This window comes from Pseudonaja textilis, chromosome 2 (assembly GCF_049901715.1).
Source record: "Pseudonaja textilis isolate UNSWEBS1 chromosome 2, rPseTex1.2, whole genome shotgun sequence".
NCBI lineage: Eukaryota > Metazoa > Chordata > Lepidosauria > Squamata > Elapidae > Pseudonaja > Pseudonaja textilis.
In genome coordinates, this window is record NC_141991.1 from 104,362,872 (window position 1) to 104,388,259 (window position 25,388).

Consider the following 25,388-nt stretch of genomic DNA (forward strand, 5'->3'; position numbering starts at 1 on the left):
CTTCACAAACCAGGCAGAAAATTTTGTTAACATCCAAGTAACTATGTTAATATATGGAATAGAGTTTTGTGGAGGGATGCAGTGTTTGGAAGAGAGTCCAGCAGGTGTATATTTTTGGCTTCAATTTATTGCTCTTCAAACACAGAACTACAATTCCCATCAATTATAGGTATCATAACCATCATAGAAAGACTCTCATCAATCCCTTTTTGGAACCATTTAGTTATATAAATTATGGAGGCCAAAGTTGCCTATTGATGGCTCATGATTAACTGAATCTCCTTTGACTAAACCAATTGTGTCATTTCTGGCCTGACACACTGAACAAGATCACCTGATTTGGGCTGAAACAATCTAGACAACATTGGATGACAGAAAAGAGTTAAATATTCCTGTATCTTCCTGGTCCCAATTAATGGTCTTCAAGATTTTTGTAGCCAGGATCTTGTAGCCTCAATTCTTAATCACAATCTAGACAACATTAGATTGCATGCTGTGCCACACTGATTTATAGCTCAAGGTGTTGAATAATCCCCAAATTTAGGTTGAGTAAACCATCATTATTTTAACTATGGGTAAGCATTTCCTGCAAATAGAGCTACTGAGGCAGATCAAGTTGACAGCTCCCTTATTTTCAGCCAATGCTGCAGCATCAGCATTTTCAAACCACTGTTACATATTCAGTAGCCTGTTCAAGTGAACCAAAATCAGGTTTGCAAAATATCTCTACCTTGTTAGCTTTAATAGGTAAACAAATTGCTGCCTGATGAACAAACAGTGAAAACTGAGGTGTTCCTCCACTTCCCTTGATAAGCAGTTAAAATGATAGATTGGCCCAGCACATGACCTTTGTGGCATTATGCTCAAAAGTACTGGTGCATCCAAACTTAGTTGTGTAACGTCTCCATCAGTACAACCTACCATTGTCTGCTTTCTCTTCTTCTGTGGCAGGTGTCTCTTAAATCTCCATAACCTTTAAATAGTGACTTGATGAAAGCATTGCCTACAAGGCTATAAATGGGCGATGGGGGGAATTTACTTTTAATGTCACGTAGAGCAGGGAGGAGGGAACAGAGATCTGTCCTATATTCCAGAGGTGGCATTCAGCAGGTTCTGACCAGTTGTGGAGAACCGGTAGTGGAAATTTTGAGTAGTTTGGAGAATTGGCAAACACCTCTGATTGGAGAGTTTACAGTATCCTTCCCCTGCTGAGCCCATCAAGCCACGCCCACAGAACCGATAGTAAAAAAAATTGGAACCCACCACTGCCTCTGTCCTATATTCCTTCATTTTGCATGATTATTTTTAGCTTAGTTAACTGACCAAAGCGGACAAGAAAGAAACAAAAGACACTTATACTGCTATTTTCCAGATGGTCCATTTGAAAAATAAAATCTGCACACAGAATCCTACACACAAACATTTGGATGATCCTTAAATGGCAGCAGAAAGATACATAAAATAATAGTTTTTCAGTGTTGCTGGGATTTTTACAGACCTCGTAGCCCTAATACAACTACAGTGGCCAAACAGAATGCCACATTTTGCAAGAAGGCTTATACCATTCCCTCCTTTACTTTTTTCCCCACCACAACAACCCTGTAGAATAGGTTATGCTGAAAAAAAGTGATTGTATCAAAGTCACCCAAACAACTTCCATAGAGAAAAATGGAAGCTTGAAAAAGAATGATATGCAGCGATAGAGATAGATGCATGAATCTGTAAAAGGGCTTTTTTTTAATTCTAAGGAAGCTACTCTGTTTGGAAGAATTTTTGAGTAAGGACATAGAAAATATTTTGACATTTGTGCATTACGATAGCGATTTTGTGACTTGTAAACAACTTTCTTTTCCACCATCTCCCCCCAAATTTTTCCAGCTGTGCCTGTGCTACACAGCAGCAAAAACCAACTCTTAATGTGCTGTTTGCCATCAGTTTAAATTGGAAAGGTTGATGTGGGAGTAGAGAATTGAAAATTAAACACAAGCAGAAAAAAAATACAACATTACGGCTGTTTGGAAAAAAAACCTCTTTGCTAGAAGAATGTTAGAATTCATGTAGGTGGATTGCAGGTGGATTGCGTTGTGCTCTGTTTTAAAAGCACATCTTGCAATGTGTGTGTTTGTGTGCACACTATTGTTGCTGAGAAGTATTGCTACTGCTGATGAAGTTATGTTTTTCTGTATGTATGGAAACAGAAAAATAGATGATATACAGATAGACAGACAGACCATTGGCACTATGTTGCTTTGGTTGGTGAGTTAATTAGTTAACCTAGCTATTGGTGCATTCTATATCCGTTAAGATTTACTGAACTTCAGAGTACTTTTAGAAATGTGTACTTTGAGCTATTTGGTTGAGATTAGCGTACATTCTGTACATGATCGGATCATTTCCTGATCCAATTAAAATTAATTGTCTGGGGCTTCTTCTGAGCTGACCCCATTAGGGGAGTTTGTGCCAGGTGAGTTGAGGAGTGTATATTGGTTTATTCACTGGTGAGAAGTTCTAACCCAGGGGTGTAAAACTCACGTCATCACAGTGGTGTCACGTGACATATCAGACTTTTTTCCCTTCTCTAAACCAGGCATGGGCGTGGCCAGTGCGTGAGGCATTTGGACCATGGGCCACAAGTTTGACAGCCCTGTTCTAATCCCAAGTCACCATTAACAGCAGTTGCCCATGTTTTTACTGAGGAACTGAACATGGGTCTGATCAAAAGTTTGATCTCACATACAGTGACAGGCAAAGCATCATTACTTCTCCTATGTTACATTAGCCAATTGTCAGCCAACAGCTGTTTTTAGACTAGTAAATTTCTTTTTAAGGAAAGATAAGCAGCAAAAATTCCCACCTGGTTTCAGTGGCTATTTTGTCCAGCATTTGTCAGAAGGTTGCTCAGGTTTACCTAAGTTTTGACTCCTGCTGCTGATGCTGAGTTTTACATAGCCACTCTGGGCTCAACTGAAGATGCTGTCTAAAGTCATGCCCAGAAACTGCTGGAATCTAGATAGGATGAAACATGAAACAAGTTAAACCTAAACCCACACAAGACCTGGGTTACTGTTTGTTTGTTCATCATGGTTCTGGGCCAGCTCCACTGATGTCTCTCAAAGGGGTTGCATTGCCCTTGAGATCAGGAGTCCTCCTGGCCTCATAATTACTGCTAGATGGGCAGAGGGGGCCATGACCAAAAGGCCTTTTCCCAGCTTCCTCTGGTATATCTTCCCACTTCCAAGAGTGGAGGCAGGGAATCTGGCTGCAACGTCTCATGGCCTACCGCCATCTGATTAGATTTCTGTAATTCCCTTTGCATGGAGTCCTAAAAGTTTTTTTTCCAAAAGGTAACTGGACTTTCTTTTGTTTTGTTTTTCCCCTTGAAAACATTTTGCTTCTCATCCAAGAAGCTTCTTCAGTTCTTACATGTAAGGAAATTCAGAGCCGAAGAAGCTTCTTGGATGAGAAGCGAAACATTTTCAAGGGGAAAAACCCAAGAAAGTCCAGTTGTCTTTTGGAAAAGCACCTTTGGGAGAACCATGACCAGGACAATTGAGAATCTCCATAGATACTTTGCATGGAGCTGCCTCTAACAATCCCTTGAAAAGTGCAGTTGGTTCAAACTGAAGCAGGCTGCTTATTGACTGGCACTAACTGCTCTGAGCATATTACATGTAATTGGCTTGACCTGCATTGATTGCCAATAGACTATGAGATGCTGTTCAAGCACTTCGTTCTTGCTTGTGAAATCCTATCTGGCTCGGCACCTAGATGTTTCCAGGACTGTATACCACCAGGGGATTCAGCCTGACAAAGGAAGTCCTCCCAGAAAAAGCTGTCTGTAGCACCCTATTTCTATAAGGTGAAGGGGACTGATGCTACAAGGTCCTGCTTTGCTCTTATTGTGTCTAGATCATAGAATAGATTTCCTTCCTCTGGAAATAAGGCAGCCTCTCAGTGATGGCTTTCTGGGAGCTTTGAAAAGCTGAACATTTCCAGACAGCTTTATGAAATGATTGCAATTGTTACTTCTTGGGTATCTATTTTTTATTGTTGCATATATAATCATTGCTTTAATCATTACTTTAATGTTTTATTTTAAGGTTTTAATGTTTTAATGTTTTATTTTTCCTGCATATTTTTAGTGCATTTTAGTAGGCTGCAAGCCAGCATGAGTCATGGAGTATGGGTGACACACATGTTTGGTAAATAAATCCAAGAAATAAATCAGTCCTGGGGTCTTGGAGGGAGTGGTAGGGAGCTGTGTCATTCATTTGCCCTCCGGTAAATTAGTGAGTTGTGATTGGCAATGGCCCTTTGACAACTATTTTCTCAATAGGCAATCCCTCTCCCAGAGTAGTTATTTTATGAGAAGACACACGATCAAAATCTCCTGTGTGCGTCTCAGCCCCCAGAAATTGCCTACCTCCAGTTCCGCAATCTAAACTCCTGCACATGATTACATAGGAGTGAATCTCACTGATTTCTTTGGGGAGACAGCACGTACTTCCCCCAGCGTGTCTAAAATAAATTAACTGATGCATCTGCTTGCACAATGTAGATATGTAAATAAACTGTGTATGTCTGGAACAAAGTCAAACCTTGATCCCAAGTCCCTCTTCAAGTTTCAGATCTATCTTTCAGGAGCAGAGAGGTCTGATTTAGCATCTCTCAAGAAATTGTCTGCACATCAGTTGACCGTCTGGAAGGTAGTGATGGAAAGTCCTCCAGAGCTTTAAGAATCAGGGGTGTCTTCTCCTTTTGTGTTATCTCCCCAGCCTCCACTTAAGTTAGCAGTTGGTAGCATTAGCAATGAATAAAAATAATTGCCTGCTTTGATTTGTCCGGCTGAGATCCATCCTTGGGTGATGGTTAGCTTGTTCAGGATGCTTTTTGCACTCTTGACAGGAGGCAACTGCTTGGCTTTTCAGGCTGCACTTAGCAGCCTTTAAAAAAACACATTTTTTCCATCATTTGTTATGTAATATTTTTCTCCATAGGCCAAAAATGCAAATGCCACTGTAATAGATGGGGTTCATCTTATACCCTCCCTAATGGGCTTCCTCTCTTAGAATTAAACAAGACAAGGAAAGCATGCAGGTTATAGCTTCTGGAATTTTGTCCAACTCCTTGACCAACAGTAACTCTAAACAGCATTTGTACTTCCTTCTAGATACCCTCTCTATGTGTGTTGAGAGTATGTCCCCTTATGCTGTGTCTGGTTGCATTATGAAGCATAGAGCTGTTTGCAAACCCTCCTCTCCAGGTCATATGGCAGTGGGCAAGGGCCTAGAATGGCATAGTGGCTAATATCCCAGTTGTTTTTTCAATCTTTTCTTGAAGACCTCCAAGGATAGAGGTATGCTAAACCGTTGATAGGTTGTTCTTCCTGTTGGGAAATGTTTCCTTAGTTCCAGTTTGGATCTCTCTCTTCCACCCACTACTTCTTGTCCACAGGTACTTTTGAAAATAAATCAACCCCCTCTTGTCTGTGACAACATTTCAAGTACTGGAAGACAGCTATGACATCACCTGTAATCCTTTCCTTTGTAAAGCTAGACGTATCTAATTCCCACAATTGTTCATCATACAGTTTAGCCTGCACATTCCTTATCATCTTTGTTGCTCTTCTCTGCACACTTTCTAGGGCATCAGTATCTTTTTCTGTATCATGGTGAACGGAATGGATGCAGCATTCCATGTGTGGCCTCACAAGTGTATTATAGAGTGGTACTATCACTTCTTGTGATCTTGATGCTATCTCTCTGCTGATGAAGCCTAGGATTGCACTGACTTTTTTTGCTGCTACAGCACACTGCTGGCTCATATTTAACTGTTGTTCACTAGGACACTAAGATCCCTGTCATAGTTACTACTGTTGAGCCATTGCTGTTCTGTACCTGTGCTTTTGGTTTTTCCTACCTAAGTGCAGGAGCTTACCTTTCTCACCACTGCACAGCATCTTATTGGATAGGGCTCAAAACTCAAGTCTGTCAAGATTTTGATTTTGGGACTACCTGCCTTACCCGTGAGGCTAGTACTGCAATGAATCTGAACCAGAGACTTTCAGCCCACAGCTCAGGTGTCTTGCTAAAAGATTGCTTCTTTATGATACAGATGCAGATTAAGGAAAAGCTTTAATTGGAAGTTCCCTTGCAGAAGGGAATGCTTGACCTGCAGAAGTCTAACTGACTTTATAGTTATTTTGAGCCTTGAAGCCAAGATTGGTGGGGGAGGGCTGACCCTCGATGGTCCATGTGGATGGCAAGGTATTGACTAAGGAGAAAATGGATGAGAAGGGGGAAAAAATGCTGTTGTTGGTTTGTTTGTTTTTGTGCACCAAGTCAGTGTTGACTTGGCAACTGCCTGGGCTAGTCCCTGCAATTTTCTAGGCAAGAAGTTGTTTCTCCTTGCCTCCTTCCTTGGGATGAGCAGGGCCGTCTTAACAGCATTAGGGGCCCCGGGCAAAGCAGTGTACTGGAGCCCCTACAACAACTACTCACAGGAATAAAAATGTAAATGGTCAATTAAATTAAACATGTATTTATTTTATTGGCACTTCCAACATATAAATATGTAATAAATATGTTGTTGCATTTATATGATACAAGGTGCATTGAAGGCTTAACACAAACAGATTAGTATGGGGCCCCTATGTTCATGGGGCCCATGGGCAAGTGCCCGTCAAGCCCATGCATTAAGACAGCCCTGAGGATGAGAGAGTGGCTAGCCCAAGATCACCCAATTGGTTTTCTGCTAAGGTAGCACTAAAATTCACAGTTTCTCAATTACGAGCTTGGTGCCTTAATCATTACATTCCTCTCCTTTGGCAGCTTTCAGATATGTAGTCTTCAACTCTCAGAATGTTGGGAGTCAAATATTAAAATTGCCACAGTTGGGAACTACCTCACATTGGCTCTCTAATATCTAGTTAGGAACTCTTTAATTCCCATGTTTGCATGGGACTTAATTATATTCCTAGGTCTCCACAGATGTATGGGTGGTGCATGTGAATGAATGATCTTCCCTTCTTTTCTTTTTAAAAAATTTTTTTTATTAATTTTTAAAAACAATACACAGACAAACAAAACGTAAAATATAAAAACATAAGACATCTTTTCTAAAAAACAAATAAAGCATCTTATTTAAAGACAGCATAATTCCACATAATTCCACATTTCCATACAAACACAATTTGATATGCATGTTTATCTTGTATATTCAACTTCATATCTTTTCCCAACTTCTCTCTATTTCTCCCTTTCCTTCTATTCAATTATATTTCTTTTGCCTTGATTTCTATATATTCATTGTATCCATCTGTCTTATTTACAATTTCATTATTCTTTTCCAACATTTTTCTAGAATTTTATTAATTCAAACATAGACAAACAAAACACAAAACATAAATACATAAAACTTCTTTTTGGAAAGCGGCTTAACCCCGGGTTACATCTTTTTGTACAGACATAAATCAAATTCATGCTCCCCTAATATACTATAATCTTCCCTTCTGAGTTCTGATTTCATGTTATTATTTCATTCCATTCCATACCATTTCTAATCACCCCCTAGCTTGGAGCAGAGCTTTGACACCATGATGTCAATCCCCTAATCCAATTTGGGGACTAGGACCTGTTCTGAGGGAGCAAAGTGCTAAGGCAGAGCCTGTCTGCCTGTTACTTGTAGTGTCTGATCTGAACACTTTTACTGAGGTGTGTATGAGAGAGGGGGGCAGTTGGGAACTACTCCTGTGTGGTTAGAAGAGTGATTGCCAGGTTCTGAACTTCTTAAGCTGATCTCCATCGGCTGTGACAAGAGCTTTGGAGCAGAGCTCCCAGCTTTCAGGTAGTGATAAACTAGGCTCAAATCACCTTGTCCCTGGAGTGTATGTAGGAATCTCTGCTCGTCTTAAGTTCAGGATTGTCTCTCTGTTGCTGATGAGGAAAATTCAGAGAGGGGCTTTTCAGCGGATGTGCAGCTGAGAGCATCAGCAGTGGGTGTTTCCAGGATCCTTGAATGCTGCCTCCTGCTGCCTTTACAAGAAGGCAGCTTTCAGGCAATGGGGGTGGACAGGCGGCAGAGAGCCTCGGCAGCCCTCTCGCTCGGCTTCCTCTCTTTAATTTTCTCTATCACAGCCTTCAGCAGCAGCTACTGGTGTGAAGGAACCCAGAAGGTAGCCAAACCGTTCTGCAGCGAACTTGCAGGTGGCACCCACTGCATTGGGATGAACAGCCCAGGTGCGAATGATAGCAGCCTGGTTCAGTACATCTGGGAGACGGGAGACGACAAGTTTGTGGATCGAAAGTTTCATGCTGGTATTTGGCATTCTTGTGAAGAGGTGATCAGTGGAAAAGGTGAGTGCCCTTCTGGGAAACAGTCTTCTTCATCCTGATTTTCTTTGAGAGAGAAGATAGTTATGTAACTTCTTTCACGTTTTGTCTGGGGCTGGGTGAAAAACAGTGGCTATGGTGCAATCAGGGTTACAACTGTGAGAAATAAGGACCCCCTGGAATGAAGCATGACTCCTATTAGCTTCTTAGATAACTCTGGGTAGCTCTGAGTGGCAACTCATGAAAGTAGTTTGATATTGCCTTCTTCCAGATTTATTTTTACACCCAAATATGGTTTGTGATTTTTCAGTGGTCTCCCATCCAAGTAATAATCAGATTTGTTGCTGCTTCGTTTTTCAGGATCAGCCAGTCAGTTTGCTATTTCCACCTGGCAAAAGCAATGTTCAGATTTTAGCTGTTTCTTTTACTTATTTATTTTAGCCTTACTCTTCCATCTGTATAATGGAAGCATTTCTTTTCATATGACTTACATCCCATTTATAAACAAGCTGTTAAATTACACACATCATGTTAGTCTATAATGTGATTTGATTTGGCTCTACATGTTATAGTGCAAGGTTTCTCAGCCATGACTTTTATGCTAACACATGTAAATTTGATGATTTGATCAATAAATTGAAGATAAAACAAACCATGGCTTAGCGCATATCCAACCAATTCTAAAATAATCTTCAAAGACTGTGAAATGCTTTAAGGGAGGATACAATCTATTACCCAATGACATCTGTTGCAAAGTTATTTCCCAAAGCTATGTTGACAATTATTTCTCACCCCTTTAGGCAACTGACAGATCAAAATTCTCTTGCTATTCTAATATGGAGGTTGGAAGGGAAGAAAGGATTATCAGGATTAAAATGATTTGAACCATATTCTCCTCATACAATGCAAGAAGGGGCATCACAGAACACTATTTGGAGAGAAATGGGCCCATTGCCTGATTTGGCAGAAACTACACAGAGCCTTAAACTCCAGTCATAATAAATATTTAGACTTTAAAGGGCCATAAGACACTCTATTGTTTGCAAAGAATACAGCAGAGTTAACACTGAAATGAATAGTATTTGGGTGGAAAAGAAGTAATTAAAACTCATAATATTATTTCTTTCACCCAATTTATAAAACAACTAGAAAAATGTTTAAAAGAGTAATTTTTGATGAGGTAGGTAGCTATATAAATGTACTTAATAAATAAATAAAAGTAAAAAATAAGGGATAGAAAATTTTTCACCTTGTTTCCAATTTTAGAACACAGGTATACAGACACATTAATGCAGAACAATAATTGGTGTTAAATCTGGGGAATTTGGAGGACCTTATATTTTAAAATACAGCATATGATTGAAAAAGATAAAACCTTGTTTCCTTATTCAGATATTTGGGGCCACCAGTAAAAATGGATTCTGGGCAAATCATGGTAATTGCCTTTTACCTAGATTAAATACCATTCATCATGTTTTAATGCATGAAGAATATAATAGCTTTTATTAGATATATGGATTTCTCACATTCCTTTATTGGGTATATGAATTCTTCAGACTCTATACATTTACCAAAATATTAGCAGAATGATTCAAATTATAACTGAGCAGAATTGGAAACCTGAGTAGGCAGCCAAGGACAGAATTAATGTTGCAGATCAAGTGTGGAATTTCCAAACCTTTATTTTCTCTTCAAATAGAGGCTGAATGCAAGATATTAAACTGTAATGGTCACTGACCATTGCCATACAGCACCCTTTTAATTACCTGTAATTGTTTTTCCTGAGCAAGAATAAGTCAGTTTACGAGGTGATGTGCGGAAATTAAAAGCACACATATAGATGGAAATTAGGTTTGGAGAAGTTTTCAGGCTGATTTTTCTTTGAAAACTGCTGTCAGCTATCTCTCTCTTGCCATAGATATTAATATGATAAAAATACATGTTTCCAAAAGTTCTGGAACTGTCATTTGATGAAATGAACCATTCTTTCACCCAAAAGCATAGAAGAGGAGCCACAAAGTCACCTCTTGTTTGACCACACAAGGGCTAGTTGGCCTCTGGAAAACCTTTCTCCATGAGCATCTGCCCTGCTGATTTTACAGGATGGTAATATTGAGATTCCTAAGGAAATGATGTTAAAATGCACTGAGCCCTCGGAATGTGCTCTTATGAATGCTGTGCCTTACTTATTTGTAGGAGGGAAGCAAAATAAATCTTCCACTGTGTTTACTTTTAATGAAAAGGGGCTCTCCGTTTTCAAGTAATTGAATAAAATTAATATGGTTTTGCTCCCTGAGTTCATGACCAAACTGTAGCCTCTGGATAATGCCAATGTGGTTTCCTGCCATTTTTAAGCTGGTAGCAATGAAAGTATTACAGTACAATTCTTTACCTCAGGTTAGAACAAATTCCTGAAATCTCTCTGCCTTGAATGAAAGAAAAAGGAGATCCTTCACAATGTGATGTGACTCTCCCTACTTCATTTTCCAATCCTCTGTGCTTCTCACCCCCACTACGAAAAAGCTGACCTCTCTTCTGAATGAATATATGGCAAACACATCATTCTAGTCATGGTGCTACATAAATCCTCCCAAAGAAAAGATTCTGAAGGTTTTGGCTCCACCCACTCTTGAGACAGCTCTGTGGGTCACAGATGAGGTGCTGGAAGCCAGTTCTTAGTCCTGTTCTGTTGGCTCATTTTCTTTCTGCCGGTTTCCAGTCAGCCCTCATTGCATGCCTGAAGATGGAACATGCACCTCACTATTAGTGTTGCTAATCTTACCACTTGATCTCTGGCCCGTGGATCACAACAACTTCCCAGTTTGGTTATCATTTGCAATATTAGATCTTATTTTCATCAGGATGGCAAATTGTTACAGCAAAACACTCAGGTCAATTGTCTGCTACTGCAAATTACCTGCTGTTGGCAAGCTGAGCACCAATCCACATATCTGCTCTTATTTCTTTTAGTCCAAATATTTAAGCTTCATCGTGCACTGGCAATCATTGTGAAAATGCAACACATTTAACAGTTTCCATATTCTTCAAAGAAGTGCTTAATATTTAGTGCCTATATATTTCTGAATCTCCTTGTACCATCCATATAGAAAATGCTTCAGAAAGTGCAGGGGAATTTGGATCTGGCCTCCAAGAGTGGGTGGGGTGAAACCATTACTGAGCCCTGAGAAGAAAGAAAGCGTGAGACTCAAAACCACCCTGCCTTGATCTTATTCTCTTTTTTTAAAAAGGGGGTGGGGGCAGCAAAGGTTATGGACAAGCTTTCAAAATTCTATTAGTATACTTACAACAGTAAAGTAGCATCATTGGAATTCTAGTAGTATCTGTTTCTTGACTGGCCTACCTCAAAGCAAATTTCATATCAGATTCTGCCCCAAAGATGAGATGTTTTTCACAGCAGGTATTGTATATCTCTTTCATGGGACTAGATAGGCAAGATTAGAATTACCCAAACGGAAATGATTTATACAATGATTTACCTAAAGTTTTCTCCACGCTTCATTCCATTCTAAATAGTATTCCACTGAGTCATTCCACAGGCAATTCAGACCAGGGCAGTGGTGTGATCATAGGCTAGTACAAAACATTTTTGCCTATAGCACAAGGTTCACCCACTTTGATATTCGGATGATTCCAGCAACCAGATAAAATAAGCAATGCTAGACAAGACAACATCATCCACTTCACCGAAGGACAGTGGACTTAGAAACCACCTACTGCAGAGGTAACACATAGCTTTGTCCTTGGAAGATTGACTGCTGCTCTCTCTTCTATATCATCTAATAATAAAGCAGCTGTAATGATCTGAGGTGATCATTACAATCATAGAGAGAGATTTTGTAGTAAGGGGCAGAGAGAGAAATTGGACTAAATTCTTGGATTGGAAAAAAAGGTTTCAGCCCCAGATTATGGAGTAACCTTTGGCAACAACAGTTACAGCATATTCAGCTGTTAAATCAGAAGAGAAAGTAAATGGCTAAGAGAACTTGAAGAGGTTTAGAGAAAGGGAAGAGATTTAGAATTGCAGTAACTTTTCTAGGGAGGGAAAGACAGTGAGAAAATTAGAAAATTAAAATAAGAATAAAGGAGCTATAAGGTGAACTCTTCAGTGTTGGAAAAGTTTTGTCCATGAATTCCAAAAGCTAATCTGTGGAAAAATCAAGATTAAAGCACCCACAACAAGAGGTTACCTAGTCTTTGAATAAACACATCCAGTGATAAAGAGACTGCCATCTCTCTGGTCACCCAGAGCACTTAAAGCAATGCTTCCCTTTTTGTTATAGTTATTTTATTATTAAAACTTATGCAAACTAAGGAAATATAAAAAAGTAGAAAGGGCAAGGAGAAAAGAAAACACAGGGGAAGGGAAAATACATTTTAAAAGAGGTAATAAAGAAATATAGAAAATGACTTCCCCCTTTATCAATACAAGCAAAAACATTTTCTTAACACCTTCTCTAATGCTGCAACTAAAAAAACCACCTTCATCCCAAATCTTATCTTTTATCTATTGGCAAATAATAAAGCCTCATTTTGCAGTCAGCAAAAGTTCATTAAGAACTACCAAGAGATAGATATATGATAGATAGATAGATAGATAGATAGATAGATAGATAGATAGATAGATAGATAGATAGATAGATAGATAGACATAGACACAGACACAGACATAGACATAGACATAGACATAGACATAGACATATAAGGGGATATATATATATTTGTTTTCTGAGGTTTTCACGGGTATTTGTATGTGGATCTTTGGTTATTCAGGTTTTCTCCTGCGTAATATTGGAAGTATCTTGGCAACATTTCGACAAAATCTCATTCGTCATCTTCAGGCTTGTATCTTTGGCTTTGTGCTTCTTGGAGATGGCACACTAGGACGCACCATATACCAGAAGAAAACACACACTAACCACTACCTCAGTGCCAAATCCCACCACCACCCAGCACAGATAAACTCTGTGGCCAAAACACTAATCGCCAGAACCAAATGCCTGGCAGACAAGACACACATAAAGACTGAACTATGCACCCTGACTCAAGTACTGACAGCTAATGGCTTCCACAAAAGCAAAATCACCGGCTTGATCCACAAAAACACACTGAGACATAATGGAGACCTAGAAGATGAACAGATCTATGGAACAGCTGTCCTGCCCTACATAAGAGGTACTACAGACAAAATCAGTAAGATACTACACAGGAATCAAAACAGACAGAAAAATAGCAGCCATCCTAAGAAACTCCAAAGATAAAATTGACCTGGAAAACCAAGGCATATATGCATCATGCCCTGCCACATACATTGCACAGACCAATAGAAGAATAAGTACCCGCCTGGATGAACACAAAAATGCAGTAAAAAAGCTGGAAGACACTTCCTCATTAGTCCAACACATGAAAGCCACAGGTCATAGCATCGACTTCAATGGCACCCAAACCCTAGCCACTATAGAAAACTCCAGCCACAGAATTATCAGAGAAGCCATAGAGATTGAAAAAAGACCTGAAAGCATGAATAGAAGAGATGATTCCACCAGACTGTCAATTATTTGGAAGCCTGTACTCACAAACAAAAAAATCTCCACACCACAAGCCAGGCAAACACCTGGGCACAAACAGATCCCCCCGTGATACCTCCAACTCAAACACACCCCAACCAGGCACCCAGATGAAACCTAGCTTCCTAATAGATGATAGCCATCCATTTACTTGGAGCCAAGCTGCACTAAAAGCCTCCAATACAGAAACACAATGTTGCCAGCCAATCAAGACAAAAAAAGCCACAAAACAGACAGAAGATATTAGAAACACCAATCAAGCAGAACACAGCAAACTCCAAGACCAATAAACACAGACCAAGACTCCCAACCAATCAGGATGAAGAAAAAACCATTCTGGCACAGCAGTAGGCTAGCCCCAAATTTAAAACTGAAACGGCTGTGAAAGTTTGACTCACAGATGAACACTATACAGAAGCCTGATGATGGCAGATGAGATTCTGCTGAAACATTGCTACAACTTTAAAAGCACAACTATAATGATGTGGGAAAATACCCGAACAAAGCTCAATACCATAGATAGATAGATAGATAGATAGATAGATAGATAGATAGATAGATAGATAGATAGAGATATAGATATAGATAGATATATAGATATATATCCCCTATTATATACCCTTCAAATTATGTCCCACAAAATGTATCATCTTTTCTTCATCTTGTCTTAATACAATAGCTTATCACTTTCTCTAAAAATACCACAAAAATTCTCCTCTTTCCTTATCTTATCTACAAACAACTCTTTAAAATTTCATCATTTAGTCCTAGTCAAGAAAAGCTCTTAGAAAAAAACAGAATCATATACAGTCTAACCTTGATCAAATAAGCCAACTTTGTAAACATGTATTTTACTTTTTAAAGTCTTGATATTTATTATTTTTAAGTAATGTATTTTCTTTTTTTCTTTTCCTTTTCTCAGGAATTCTTTCTAAATATAATACATCTCTTCAGATTTACTTTGGATTTATAATACGTTTACTTTGGAAGTACGAAAATTGTCCAAATCACATTTTTGAGTTAACACCTATTTTTCCAAGTAACTCTTTTGGTTTATTATTTGGGTGTCCCTTTTAATTGATAAAACCTTGGCCAATTTCATTTGTTAGTACTATACAATATATTTGTCAGTATTATTCTTGTATCCTGACAATTTTAAATCTGAATTTAAACCAGCCTGCTTTTCAATTATATTTTCTTCTATCTCTCTTTAAAGCCCATTCTTATTGTATGAGATGGTCTAAAGAGTAAGTTCTAGGTACATCAGGGGTGGGATTCTATCAGTTCGCACCTATTCGCTAGAACCAATTGTTAACATTCTAAGCAGTCCAGAGAACTGGTTGTTAGAAGAAATTACTGGCCTAATCCTGTAAAGAAGGCAGGAAGGAAACATTCTGGTGTTGCTTATAGAAACTGCCTCTCCATTAACCCTTATTACATTCTTGGCAGGACTAAACTTCCTGCCTCAGGAACGTCTCTGGAGTTTTTTTCCCCTCCTTTGCTGGTACTTTGCTTGTGTGGAGTGACCATTCAAAATGACAATGGCACTGAAAAAAGTGACTTATGATCATTTTTCACACTTACGACTGTTGCAGCATCCCCACAGTCATGAGAAGCCAGGCGAGGAGATGCATGCCTCGATGCGAGTGATGTTGAGTTGGCCACACCCAGCCAGTCACATGCCCACCAAGCCACGCCCACCAACTAAGTCACGCCCACAGAACTGGTTGTTAAAAAATTTGAATCCCACACTTGAGGTACATTGTTACCAAGTATTGTTGAATTTTTCCAGAATTAAAATATTTTTTTTCTATTTTGTATTAGTGGATCTTCTCCTTTATTTCTTTTTTTAGTTGTTTCTAGTAATGAGCCTTCACAGTCTCCTCTTATCATGCTTTTATTTCATCCAGAACATTTCACCAGTAAGATATTAGAATACTTCCTGTATTGTTTACAATCATATTAAAATACAAATAAATATATTAAAATAAATATATTATTATTTAATATACATTAAAGATATATAAACCTATATTTCTAATATGATTTTTTTTTAAATTACAGGAAATATTTAAAATTTTTCTTTTTCAGAGTTCTGTTTCCAAATCAATCTGGACTGGATTGTTAGTCCAGTTAAAAAATGCCCCAAATCCACATTTTAATTATGCTTTTTCCACTTATTTCCAAATAAAGAGCTTTTTTTAATTTTAAACTTGCACAAATCTTTTGTTAAGGGTTGGAGGAAAACATCCAGTGTAAATAAAACTTGTCCTTCTGAAGATTCTCAGTATCCAAAAACGAATTTTCTTTTCTAAAACGCCTGTAGGCCAGACAAGGAATAATGGATGGAAACTGAACACGGAGAGATTTAACCTGGAAACGAGAAACTTTCTGACAGTGAGAACAACTAACCAATGGAACAGCTTGCCCTTGGAAGTTGTGGGAGTGCCATCACTTGAGACTTTCAAGAAGAGATTGGACCACCATTTGTCAGAAATGGTGTAGGCTCTCCCGCTTGGGTGGGGGGTTGGACTAGATGACCTACAAGGTCCCTTCCAACTCTGATTATCTGTATCTGTATCCTTCACCAGTTCCATTTTCTGCTGCAATCATGAGCATTGCTAAAAACAAAGCTGTGTTTTAGTCCACTATTGCTTCTTTAGAAGCTCTAATATATTTTTACCCCAATTTGTCTGTGATGGTAATTGTATGCAACCCATCCAGTTGGAGGATGTTTTTCTAAAAGTTAGAGAATAATATTGAAACATACCAAGGTTATTCAAGGTTTATCCACTGATTTTTCTCTCTGAAGATGCTGCATGTTTTGGTACAACTGTCTACGTTTCCATAAATAGGAGATACAGTCAGTTCTTTGGAGAGTCTCTGCTACTGGGTGATAAAGTGACTCCCTCAGGGGAGTTTGTGATGAGATAATGTTATCCTGGCATGTGAGAACAAACCTAAAAGTGCTGATGGATTATACTACCAACAGCCCCTTTTGTAAAAGTACAAATAGTGCAAGTGAGAAGAGACACTCCAGATCAAAAGCTGCCTGATTGTATCTGTATTCTGATACTATAAAAATACCAAAATAAGACACATGGAACCAGGTGGATGGATGCTTTCCCAAAAGATGACTTCCACAGGGCTTTGCCTTCCTCATAAAACAGTAGTGGAACGTTTTATCTCAGTGCTTCTGGCTTCCCCACCATCTGCTTCCAACTTGCTGCTTGTGGGAAGCTCTTGTTCCTATAAATGTTAGCAAGATAAGAACCCAAATGGGGCAAATATGACACTTGTGTTTCTTTAAAAAAAAAAATCTTTAATTTTCAAGTGCTCATTTTATGTGCCCTATAGGTGAGAAATGCAGAAGTTTCATCAGCCTGACACCCCCAGCAGTTCAAGGTAATTATATATTGTCAGTGTTTCAAGTTCTTTCTATATTTATATCTAGTGTTCTGAATCACAAGGGAAAACAATTTTTTAACACACACACACACACACACACATGCGCGCACACATCCAGGTTTTATGAAACATACATTGCCATAGAAAGATAGATGTTCAGAAATTTTGCTGAATGTAAATTTGGGCCCAGATGAGACAGTCCTTCATTTTCCGTGCTGTTAATGTATATGTCAGCTTAGAGATAAATCTTAAAGAGGTCCAATCTGGTTTTCTAATTTGAAAGCAGGAAAAGCAAGACTCTTCTGCAGGCTAAGTCCAATTGTCGTGGCAAATTGATGGCAGACTAGATAGGAATGCTGATAATTACTGTCTCAAACATCTGACAGATTCCAGATTGGGGGAAGTGGCTCATAATCACCCATCCTTAAAATCAATTGCCAGCTGCTCTGAAAAGAAATCAAATTTGATAACCATGTACAATATGTAGCTCTGTTGCTGGTTTATAGAAACAAAAATGTCTTTAAAATGGTCTTAGTGCACTGATTTATGTGTGTGTGTATATGTATATGTTCCAGGAGTTCTATGGTTGTCCGTTGCAGCAGAGATCCTCTACATTATTTTACTCCTGATGGGCATCACTCTCATGTTGATTGAAATCTGTCATTCCATCAGCGTCCTGGATGGGCTGAAGCTTAATGCATTTGCTGCTATATTCACTGTTTTGGCAGGTAACAGTTTGGGAATGTTTCTGTTAAGAGTTAAAGTAAGCCAAAGGAAGAAATGATCAATAGAAAGAAATTATTATTTTTTTATAGTAGGCATAGAAAGATAAGTTCTTACGGATGGGAAGAGTTGTCTTGTTCTAAGAGAATTAGCTGCTGATACACAAACTCTCCACATTAAAGGGTGTTTTAGTGTGAGGAAAAACTGCCACCCACTTCAACAAAGGAATTCTGGGAAGTGATGGCTGCAATGACAGTGAAGGAATGGACAGAAAATCCAAACAAGATAGAGCACCTGCTTTGAATGTAAAAGGTCCTAGTTCCTCTCCTGTTAGTACAATTTCTCACACCAAAGGTGATTGGATTAGTTCTCTACTTGTCATCTTCTGCTTATTTATCTTTTAAGTCCACCGTGATTTAGCAAGAGCTAAATCTGTTCAAATATGTCTTCCTCCCACCCCTTGGGAAATTCACTCAGTACTTTACATGCCCTAGAATCAATTCATCAAGGAGTCATTTGTTGAAACTATGATTGACTGTTACAGGTCTCCTCGGAATGGTGGCTCACATGATGTATACAACTGTATTTCAAATGACAGTAAATTTCGGTCCAGAGGACTGGAGGCCTCAGATGTGGGATTATGGCTGGTCTTACTGGTAAGTTTTGAAGCAAAATGTACCACAAAAAGGTGGGCATGAGTCAAATCATTCTGAGGGAGCTATTAAAATTAAAGCTGCCTTTAAAAAAAAAATTCTTATCTCAATGACAAAGTATTGTAGCCATGTCTGAGAATAGAATTACAAGAACTTGCAGGCTTGCTTCTCAAGTGTACCACAAGGGTGCTTAAAATTGATGGTGACATCTTAACAGCAATGGTTGTGTGTGAAATTCAAAGATGAAAAATGTCTTGTCTTTCTCTGAATACAGAAAGCTCTGATTAAGTTATCTTTCTCCTATCACTGAGGTTTTGCAAAGGAATTATTTCTTTCTATACAGATATTGACCCCAGGAATTTCACCAAGTTGCCCAAAAGAAATATAGTTATGGAGTGGCTAAAGGAGATGAGAAAATGAATCTTCCATCTGCATAAGCTTTCTTAGTTTAGCAGCCAAGCCAATTAGAGATCTGTTGAAAGGGATATATTTTTACAAATATGTTCAGAACCTATAAAAAGGTGTTAGCGGCTCAGTAACCATTTCCCCCCATATATACGAGTAATAAATTTGTTTGTGCAACCATTTTAGTATTAGGATTGGGATTCCCCCACCCCCAATTGTTGTCAAAAGAACGATGACCCTCATTTTTTAAAACAGCATAAATTGCATTTGGTGGCTTTGCTACTGATTGGTGGTTGAAATATCATCAGATCATCTCATTTGATGCATCGTTTTTCATTAGTTGGGTGTCCTGTGGTGAATTAAAAAGGAATGCTAACCGAATGACAAAAAAATGTCACTGATGAACCCTAGTAGTGACATTTCTACTTTTTCCCTGGTGGCATGAACACGTGGAACAGATTTGCCTCTTCCCTCTGTAAAATTTCCCTGTAGAAATGTTCATGTGTGCTCATTCAGCCCGACTTTAAAAGCAATGAAATGTAAAGTCACAAATCTGAAATCATCGTGAGTTTAATTGCAAAACAAGCCCAACAGGATGCTCTTACATGATGGAAAAACGTTTTAAAAGACAGGTTGTTAGAAATAAATGTAAGAGATCTGCGGGCTGCTTAGTCTGGGGGTGGGCGAGTGTATGACTGTGTCCTGTCATTTTCCCCCCCTTTTTTTTCTCAAATTGACAGCTTGGCGTGGGTTTCCTTTGCCTGCTGCATGGCTTCCTCTGTGACCACAATGAACAGATACACAAAAACTATTTTGGAATTTAAATATAAACAGAAAAAACTGGAGAGAGGTCTACGAGCTAAATCCAAGCCTCCTGTTCCAGAAAAGGCTTGGAAGATGTATGTTGACACCCTCCAGAGAACAACCGAGGACTTCATGCATCCCTTAACAGACATTCACAACCCATCCAGTCCTGTGGGATTTGTGGAGTTAAATAATATTCCTGTGGCACATTGTGAAGAATATTGCTAAGAAGGAGATCCAGGATTATCGGTTGTGTTTTGTGTTATGGAAAGTACCAATGTATGTATGTTGCATTTTTCTTTTGTATGTTAAGAATTGATTTTCCAGTGGAAAGCCATGATGATGACCTACAAAGGAAACACTTTTAACATTTCTAATTTGGGGGTGTTCTCTTCTCTTTTGCTTTGACGGCACTAGTTAGGTAGGGAGAGAGATTGATAGCATAATCCCATCCAGGTGTCCTCAGAAAAAAAATTCCAATGATTCCAGTGGGACTTACCATTCATTTGAACAACCAGGTTGCTCCAACATGAATATGGATCAACAACTATTTCTTGAGGATCTGCTAATATCAAATCTGTTGATAGCATCCTCTATACCAGCCCATCAGTTAGGGAACTTCTGCCTGTCTTTCCCTGCTGTGCATCAAAAGTAGTGGCTTCCAACCAGGGGTTGGATTCTACCAGTTTGCACCTATTCGCTAGAACCGGTTGTTAACATTTTAAGCAGTTCAGAGAACTGGTTGTTAGAAGAAATTACTTGCCTAATCCTGTAAGGAAGGCAGGAAGGAAATATTCTGGTGTTGCTTTCAGAAACTGCCTCTCCATTAACCCTTGATACATTCTTGGCAGGACTAGACTTCCTGTCTCAGGAATGTCTCTGGAGTTTTTTTCCCCTCCTTTGCTGGTACTTTGCTTGTATGGAGTGACCATTCAAAGTTACAATGGCACTGAAAAAAGTGACTTATGATCTTTTTTCACACTTATGACTGTTGCAGCATCCCCACAGTCATGAGAGGCGAGGTGAGGAGATGCGTGCCTCGATGTGAGTGTTATTGAGTTGGCCACACCCAGCCAATAACATGACCACCAAGCCATATCCACCCAGTCAAATGACCACCAAGCCATGCCAACCACCTAAGCTGACCACAGAACCAATTGTTAAAAATTTTGAATCCCAGCCCTGCTTCCAACTGGTGCTGGCACAAGCAGCACTATCAATTTCATCTGTTCATTTCATTGTTGGCAAACTGTTCCACTTCTGTTGGCTATCACATGCTATTACAGGAATGCTTTTTTTAATCTGGTCATTGTTACTGCCTTCCATGGCCATTTGTGCCAGGCTACCAACTCACTTCTGAAGGACTTCAACCAGGGACCTGTGAGTTTTTTGTACTCATTTTATTCATTTAATCAGTGGTCCAATTAAAACCCACCCTTCTTTCCTTCCTTCCTTCCTTCCTTCCTTCCTTCCTTCCTTCCTTCCTTCCTTCCTTCCTTCCTTCCTTCCTTCCTTCCTTCCTTCCTTTCTTGGGATGCAGTGCTTAGAATGCAGTATTGCAGACTGACTCTGCCCACAGCCATCAATTTTGACTGGTTAGTAAAATGAGGATCCAGATTGTTGGGAACAACATGCTAACATTTGTAAACCATTCAGAGAATGCTGTAAAGCACTGGGGAGCTGTGTATAAGTCTAAGTGCTATTTCTATTACTCTTTCTTTCTTTCTTTCTTTCTTTCTTTCTTTCTTTCTTTCTTTCTTTCTTTCTCTTCTCTCTCTCTCTCTCTCTCTCTCTCTCTCTCTCTCTCTCTCTCTCTCTCTCTCTTTCTCTTTCTCTCTCTTTTCTTTCTTTTCTTCAGTGAGATGTAATTATGAAATGGCAAATCTTTCTTTTTTAATCTTTCTTTTTAAACCAGATTAAATTGATAGAACTGTTCCACCAATTTCATCTCCTAGCCTAGTCATTTAGGAAACATAGTAAAACAGAATTTTCAATTGTTTAAATTTCTTACTGGTCTACTAATGGGCATACCAGATACAAAAAGTCTCCATGGAAAACCAGTTTTCTACAGATCTGCCTGCTGGGGGGAAAAGGGGGCTAATGCTTAATTTGTTGACATGAGCCAGACAGATGAGAAGCAGAAGTGGGGGGGGGGGGGGCATAGTAAGCATTGTTTATGTCAGGCACCATTGTGACCAAAGTGGAGGAAATCAGCTTTATTTCTTTAAGGATATTTTTTAAATCCCACTTTTATTATATTTATTATATTTATAAATAATTCAGGATGGTGATAATGCTCCTTCTTCTTCCTACTTTCCTCACAACAGCAATCAGTTGGCTTTCCTTCCTAAAATGGGGCTTGAACTGATAGTCTTCTGCTTTTTAGCCTGGTGCCTTAACCACTAAATCAAACTGGCTCTTAGTAAGTTTATGCATTTTAAGGTTATAATGAAGAAAAGTCCTTATTCTCCTTTAGTGAGTCTAGCACCTTTACAGTTAATTCCTCTCTGCAACGTGGCATTTTATCTTGGCTAGGTCATGGCATTACATTGAAAACTTACAGCTGGTATATTTGATATGTATACCAGTAGTTAATAATATTGAGAAAGTGCTAAATATTTCAAAAAAGATAGAAAAGAAAAAGTACTTCTATGATTATTCATACATTTTGATGAAGCTAAATATAGAAACTTTTGTGTTTTGTTTTGTTTTGTTTTGATCTGTCCTTTTTTCCTTAAAATGTCTCTAGAGGTTTCAGCTCTGTGTAACTTCAATACACCTTTCTTATTAGAAGTGAAGTTTTATAACTCAGAATGGAGTTTCACTTCCCAAACCACCACACACTTTTAACAATGCCCAGAGAGGCACCGGCAAAAGTTGCCTTCCAACGAGTAATTAAGAAAACTTTCATATTTTAACTTTCAGGTGCCAAGGGATGCAGCTTTGAGCAGCTAATTATTATCTGGCAAGCAAATCTCACCAATTGGGTTTTATATTTTTGGCTGCAGGCAGAGGTGAAATAAACAAAGGAAGTTATTATGAAGTATTTAACAGCTCAATTTTCTTGATGCCTTTCTTGGTCTTAGATTAAGAGTTCTGTAATTTTTGCTGTGAGTGACAGTTAAAGTAACCTGCGTTATTAGGACAGGAGAAAAAAATCATGTCATCAAACTTTACCAAAAATATCCAAAGTCTTCTTACCATAAGGTAAAACCAGCTAGAGTATGGTTCACCTATGGGTACCATTTTCCCATCTTTGCATTAGATGAGATAAAAGAACTCTATTGTATTTTACTCTTACTGCTGTATGCCTCAGATGCCATGCCCTTTTGCAGTTCCTCAGCCTGGATCAACAAATGATGTACAGAATGTCAAAGAAAGCATTGATCCGCAAGATACAGGAAAAGAGTTTTATATATTACTCTTAAAATCCTATTTCTGGTGTACTGAAATGCATTAAAAATTCCTACAAAGCAACTTGTATAATCAGACAGTGTTCTAAAATCCAGATATCAGCCCAAATGTAGCTTAGAGTAAGTACTGTATGTCTCCAGATTTATGAGACAAGTGTAGCAAACTGGCAAGCAGATATAATCTGAATTATTGCTTTAAATGGGTTTTACTTTCAAATAAGTATGTATAGGATTAACTAGACTGAGCTGGTAGAAATGTTGGTTAATTTATCATGCCAGATGACACTGATATGGAAAAGAACACATCACTGTGAGTTCTGTTTCAAAAAAAATAATCATATCTATCTTTTTTCAAGGCACAATGTAAAACTTCTGTAATAAATGTTGAGAGGAAAATTGTGCTTGATTTGCAAAATTCCTCCCCCCACCCCTTATATTCAGTTTCCCACATGTTTAGCTGGATCTCTGAAATAATTGGAGCTCCATATTAACCTAAACTAAATTTGGCACTTAAATTCAAATGTCCAAGTTGCGATGGGTGTGCTTGAGGATTGAACCTTTTTTCATGTTGTCTCCCTGTATCGTCTTTTTACAACTGTAAAAACCTTTCTTCACTAGTGATCTTTGATGGAATTTGATTCTTGCTGTGCAATAAAAAGAGCTTCACAATACCTTGTGGTTTGAAATTGGTAGATGTTTTGCAGTTATGAAAACATTATCCTAAGAATGTATATAAATCATGTCTGGGGATATGGAACTGAGGTTGGCAAATTATCTTGTGGTGTCAGTTTGAGAAAAGATTTCAAGTCTGTGTTCAGATCTCATGCTCCTCCATTTCCAAATTGGATTTCCCCTATATGTGTTTTACCTTTTTTTATCAAAAAAAGTCAATGAAAGTGGAGAGGATGGATGGATGGTTTATTACTAGCTGGATAAATGTCTTGTTTGGTAGTGGTATGTGGTGTTTTTTTTTTTCACAAGAAACAAATAAATTATATTTCTTAATAGGTTTGGAATAGCTTTGTAGACAATGATGTTCTGAAAGGTAATGCTTTCCAAGAAGTATTGCTGGAGGGAATTTGGGAACTTGTAATCTCATCATACCAAAAGAACAGCAAGTTAGAGATGGACAGGGCAAATCAGCCCTTTTCTAGTCCCCCCCATTTCCAGTTATTTTCCCTTTTCTACTGGTGATAAAATTCTATATTGCAGTAATTTTTGCAATTGGGGAGTAATGTTAGCACTTTGCTTTTGTGCATAATACAAATCCTGCAATTAATTCTTGGTTTGCCCCGGATATAGAAACTACACAGCACAGTATGTTCTTTTCTGAAATCTTTTCAAACCTCACTAGAGGATGGCATGATGTCCTACTATGCTTAAGAAGTATGCTAAGCTTCAGACATCTTCCATTATTGGAGAACTGGGGAAATTCCTATAGATTCGATTCATTTTTCAGAATTCTTTGTGTGTACAGGTGGGGTGAGAGAAAGTGACTTCGGCTTAAATTATTATCTTTTCATCAGAAATGTCCCCATTTCTTGATGGAAACAACTGCAGTGATATCAGAAGGAATAATAAATCAGAATGGATATGCTCATTCCTTAGAAGGTTGCATATTTATATTCTACCCCATCCATTAAGGACAAAATGTACGTCAGATGTTTGTTCAATCTGTATTTTTTCCCCAGTTCTTTTTTCTTTCCAGCTTTAGTTTATATTAACAGTAATGTTAACGACCATTTTGCATGAGAAAACATCATGAAACATTTTGTTGTCCCCTCCAACATCCCTTCTGCTAGAAGCTGATACTCTGGAGCAAACTTCTTTACCTGATCAAATTAGAATCCTGCCTATCACAGAGAGGACAAAACTACTTCTGAGAGCTTGTTCCTGTATCAGGAGAGCAATATTAGGAAACCCAAGACACAAACACTTTATATTTAGTCTTGTTTCCTGTCAGATCATAATCATTTTGGCCATTTGCACATGTTGTTAATTTCTGAGTACTGCAGCATGTCACTGGAAAGAGATATGCAATTTTTATTTTTCCAATGATTTTACTCT

At 38.5% G+C, this 25,388-nt stretch overlaps 1 protein-coding gene across 2 annotated transcripts; it reads left to right on the top strand.

The window, feature by feature from the left end:
* Window positions 1–7,839: 7,839 nt before the first annotated feature.
* Window positions 7,840–24,265, top strand: GSG1L2 (GSG1 like 2). Of its 2 annotated transcripts, XR_015741782.1 has the most exons (6): window positions 7,840–8,354; window positions 17,273–17,320; window positions 17,899–18,051; window positions 18,591–18,702; window positions 19,845–20,187; window positions 22,834–24,265. XR_015741782.1 is itself a non-coding variant. In XM_026701706.2 (5 exons), exons 1-5 carry the CDS (start codon window positions 8,060–8,062, stop codon window positions 20,134–20,136), a joined length of 900 nt encoding a protein of 299 aa, XP_026557491.1. In that variant the 5' UTR covers window positions 7,840–8,059; the 3' UTR covers window positions 20,137–20,370. The 2 variants fall into 2 exon arrangements, 1 of the variants encoding a protein (XP_026557491.1); XM_026701706.2 differs by lacking the exon at window positions 22,834–24,265 and having other exon boundaries at window positions 19,845–20,370.
* Window positions 24,266–25,388: the final 1,123 nt, after the last annotated feature.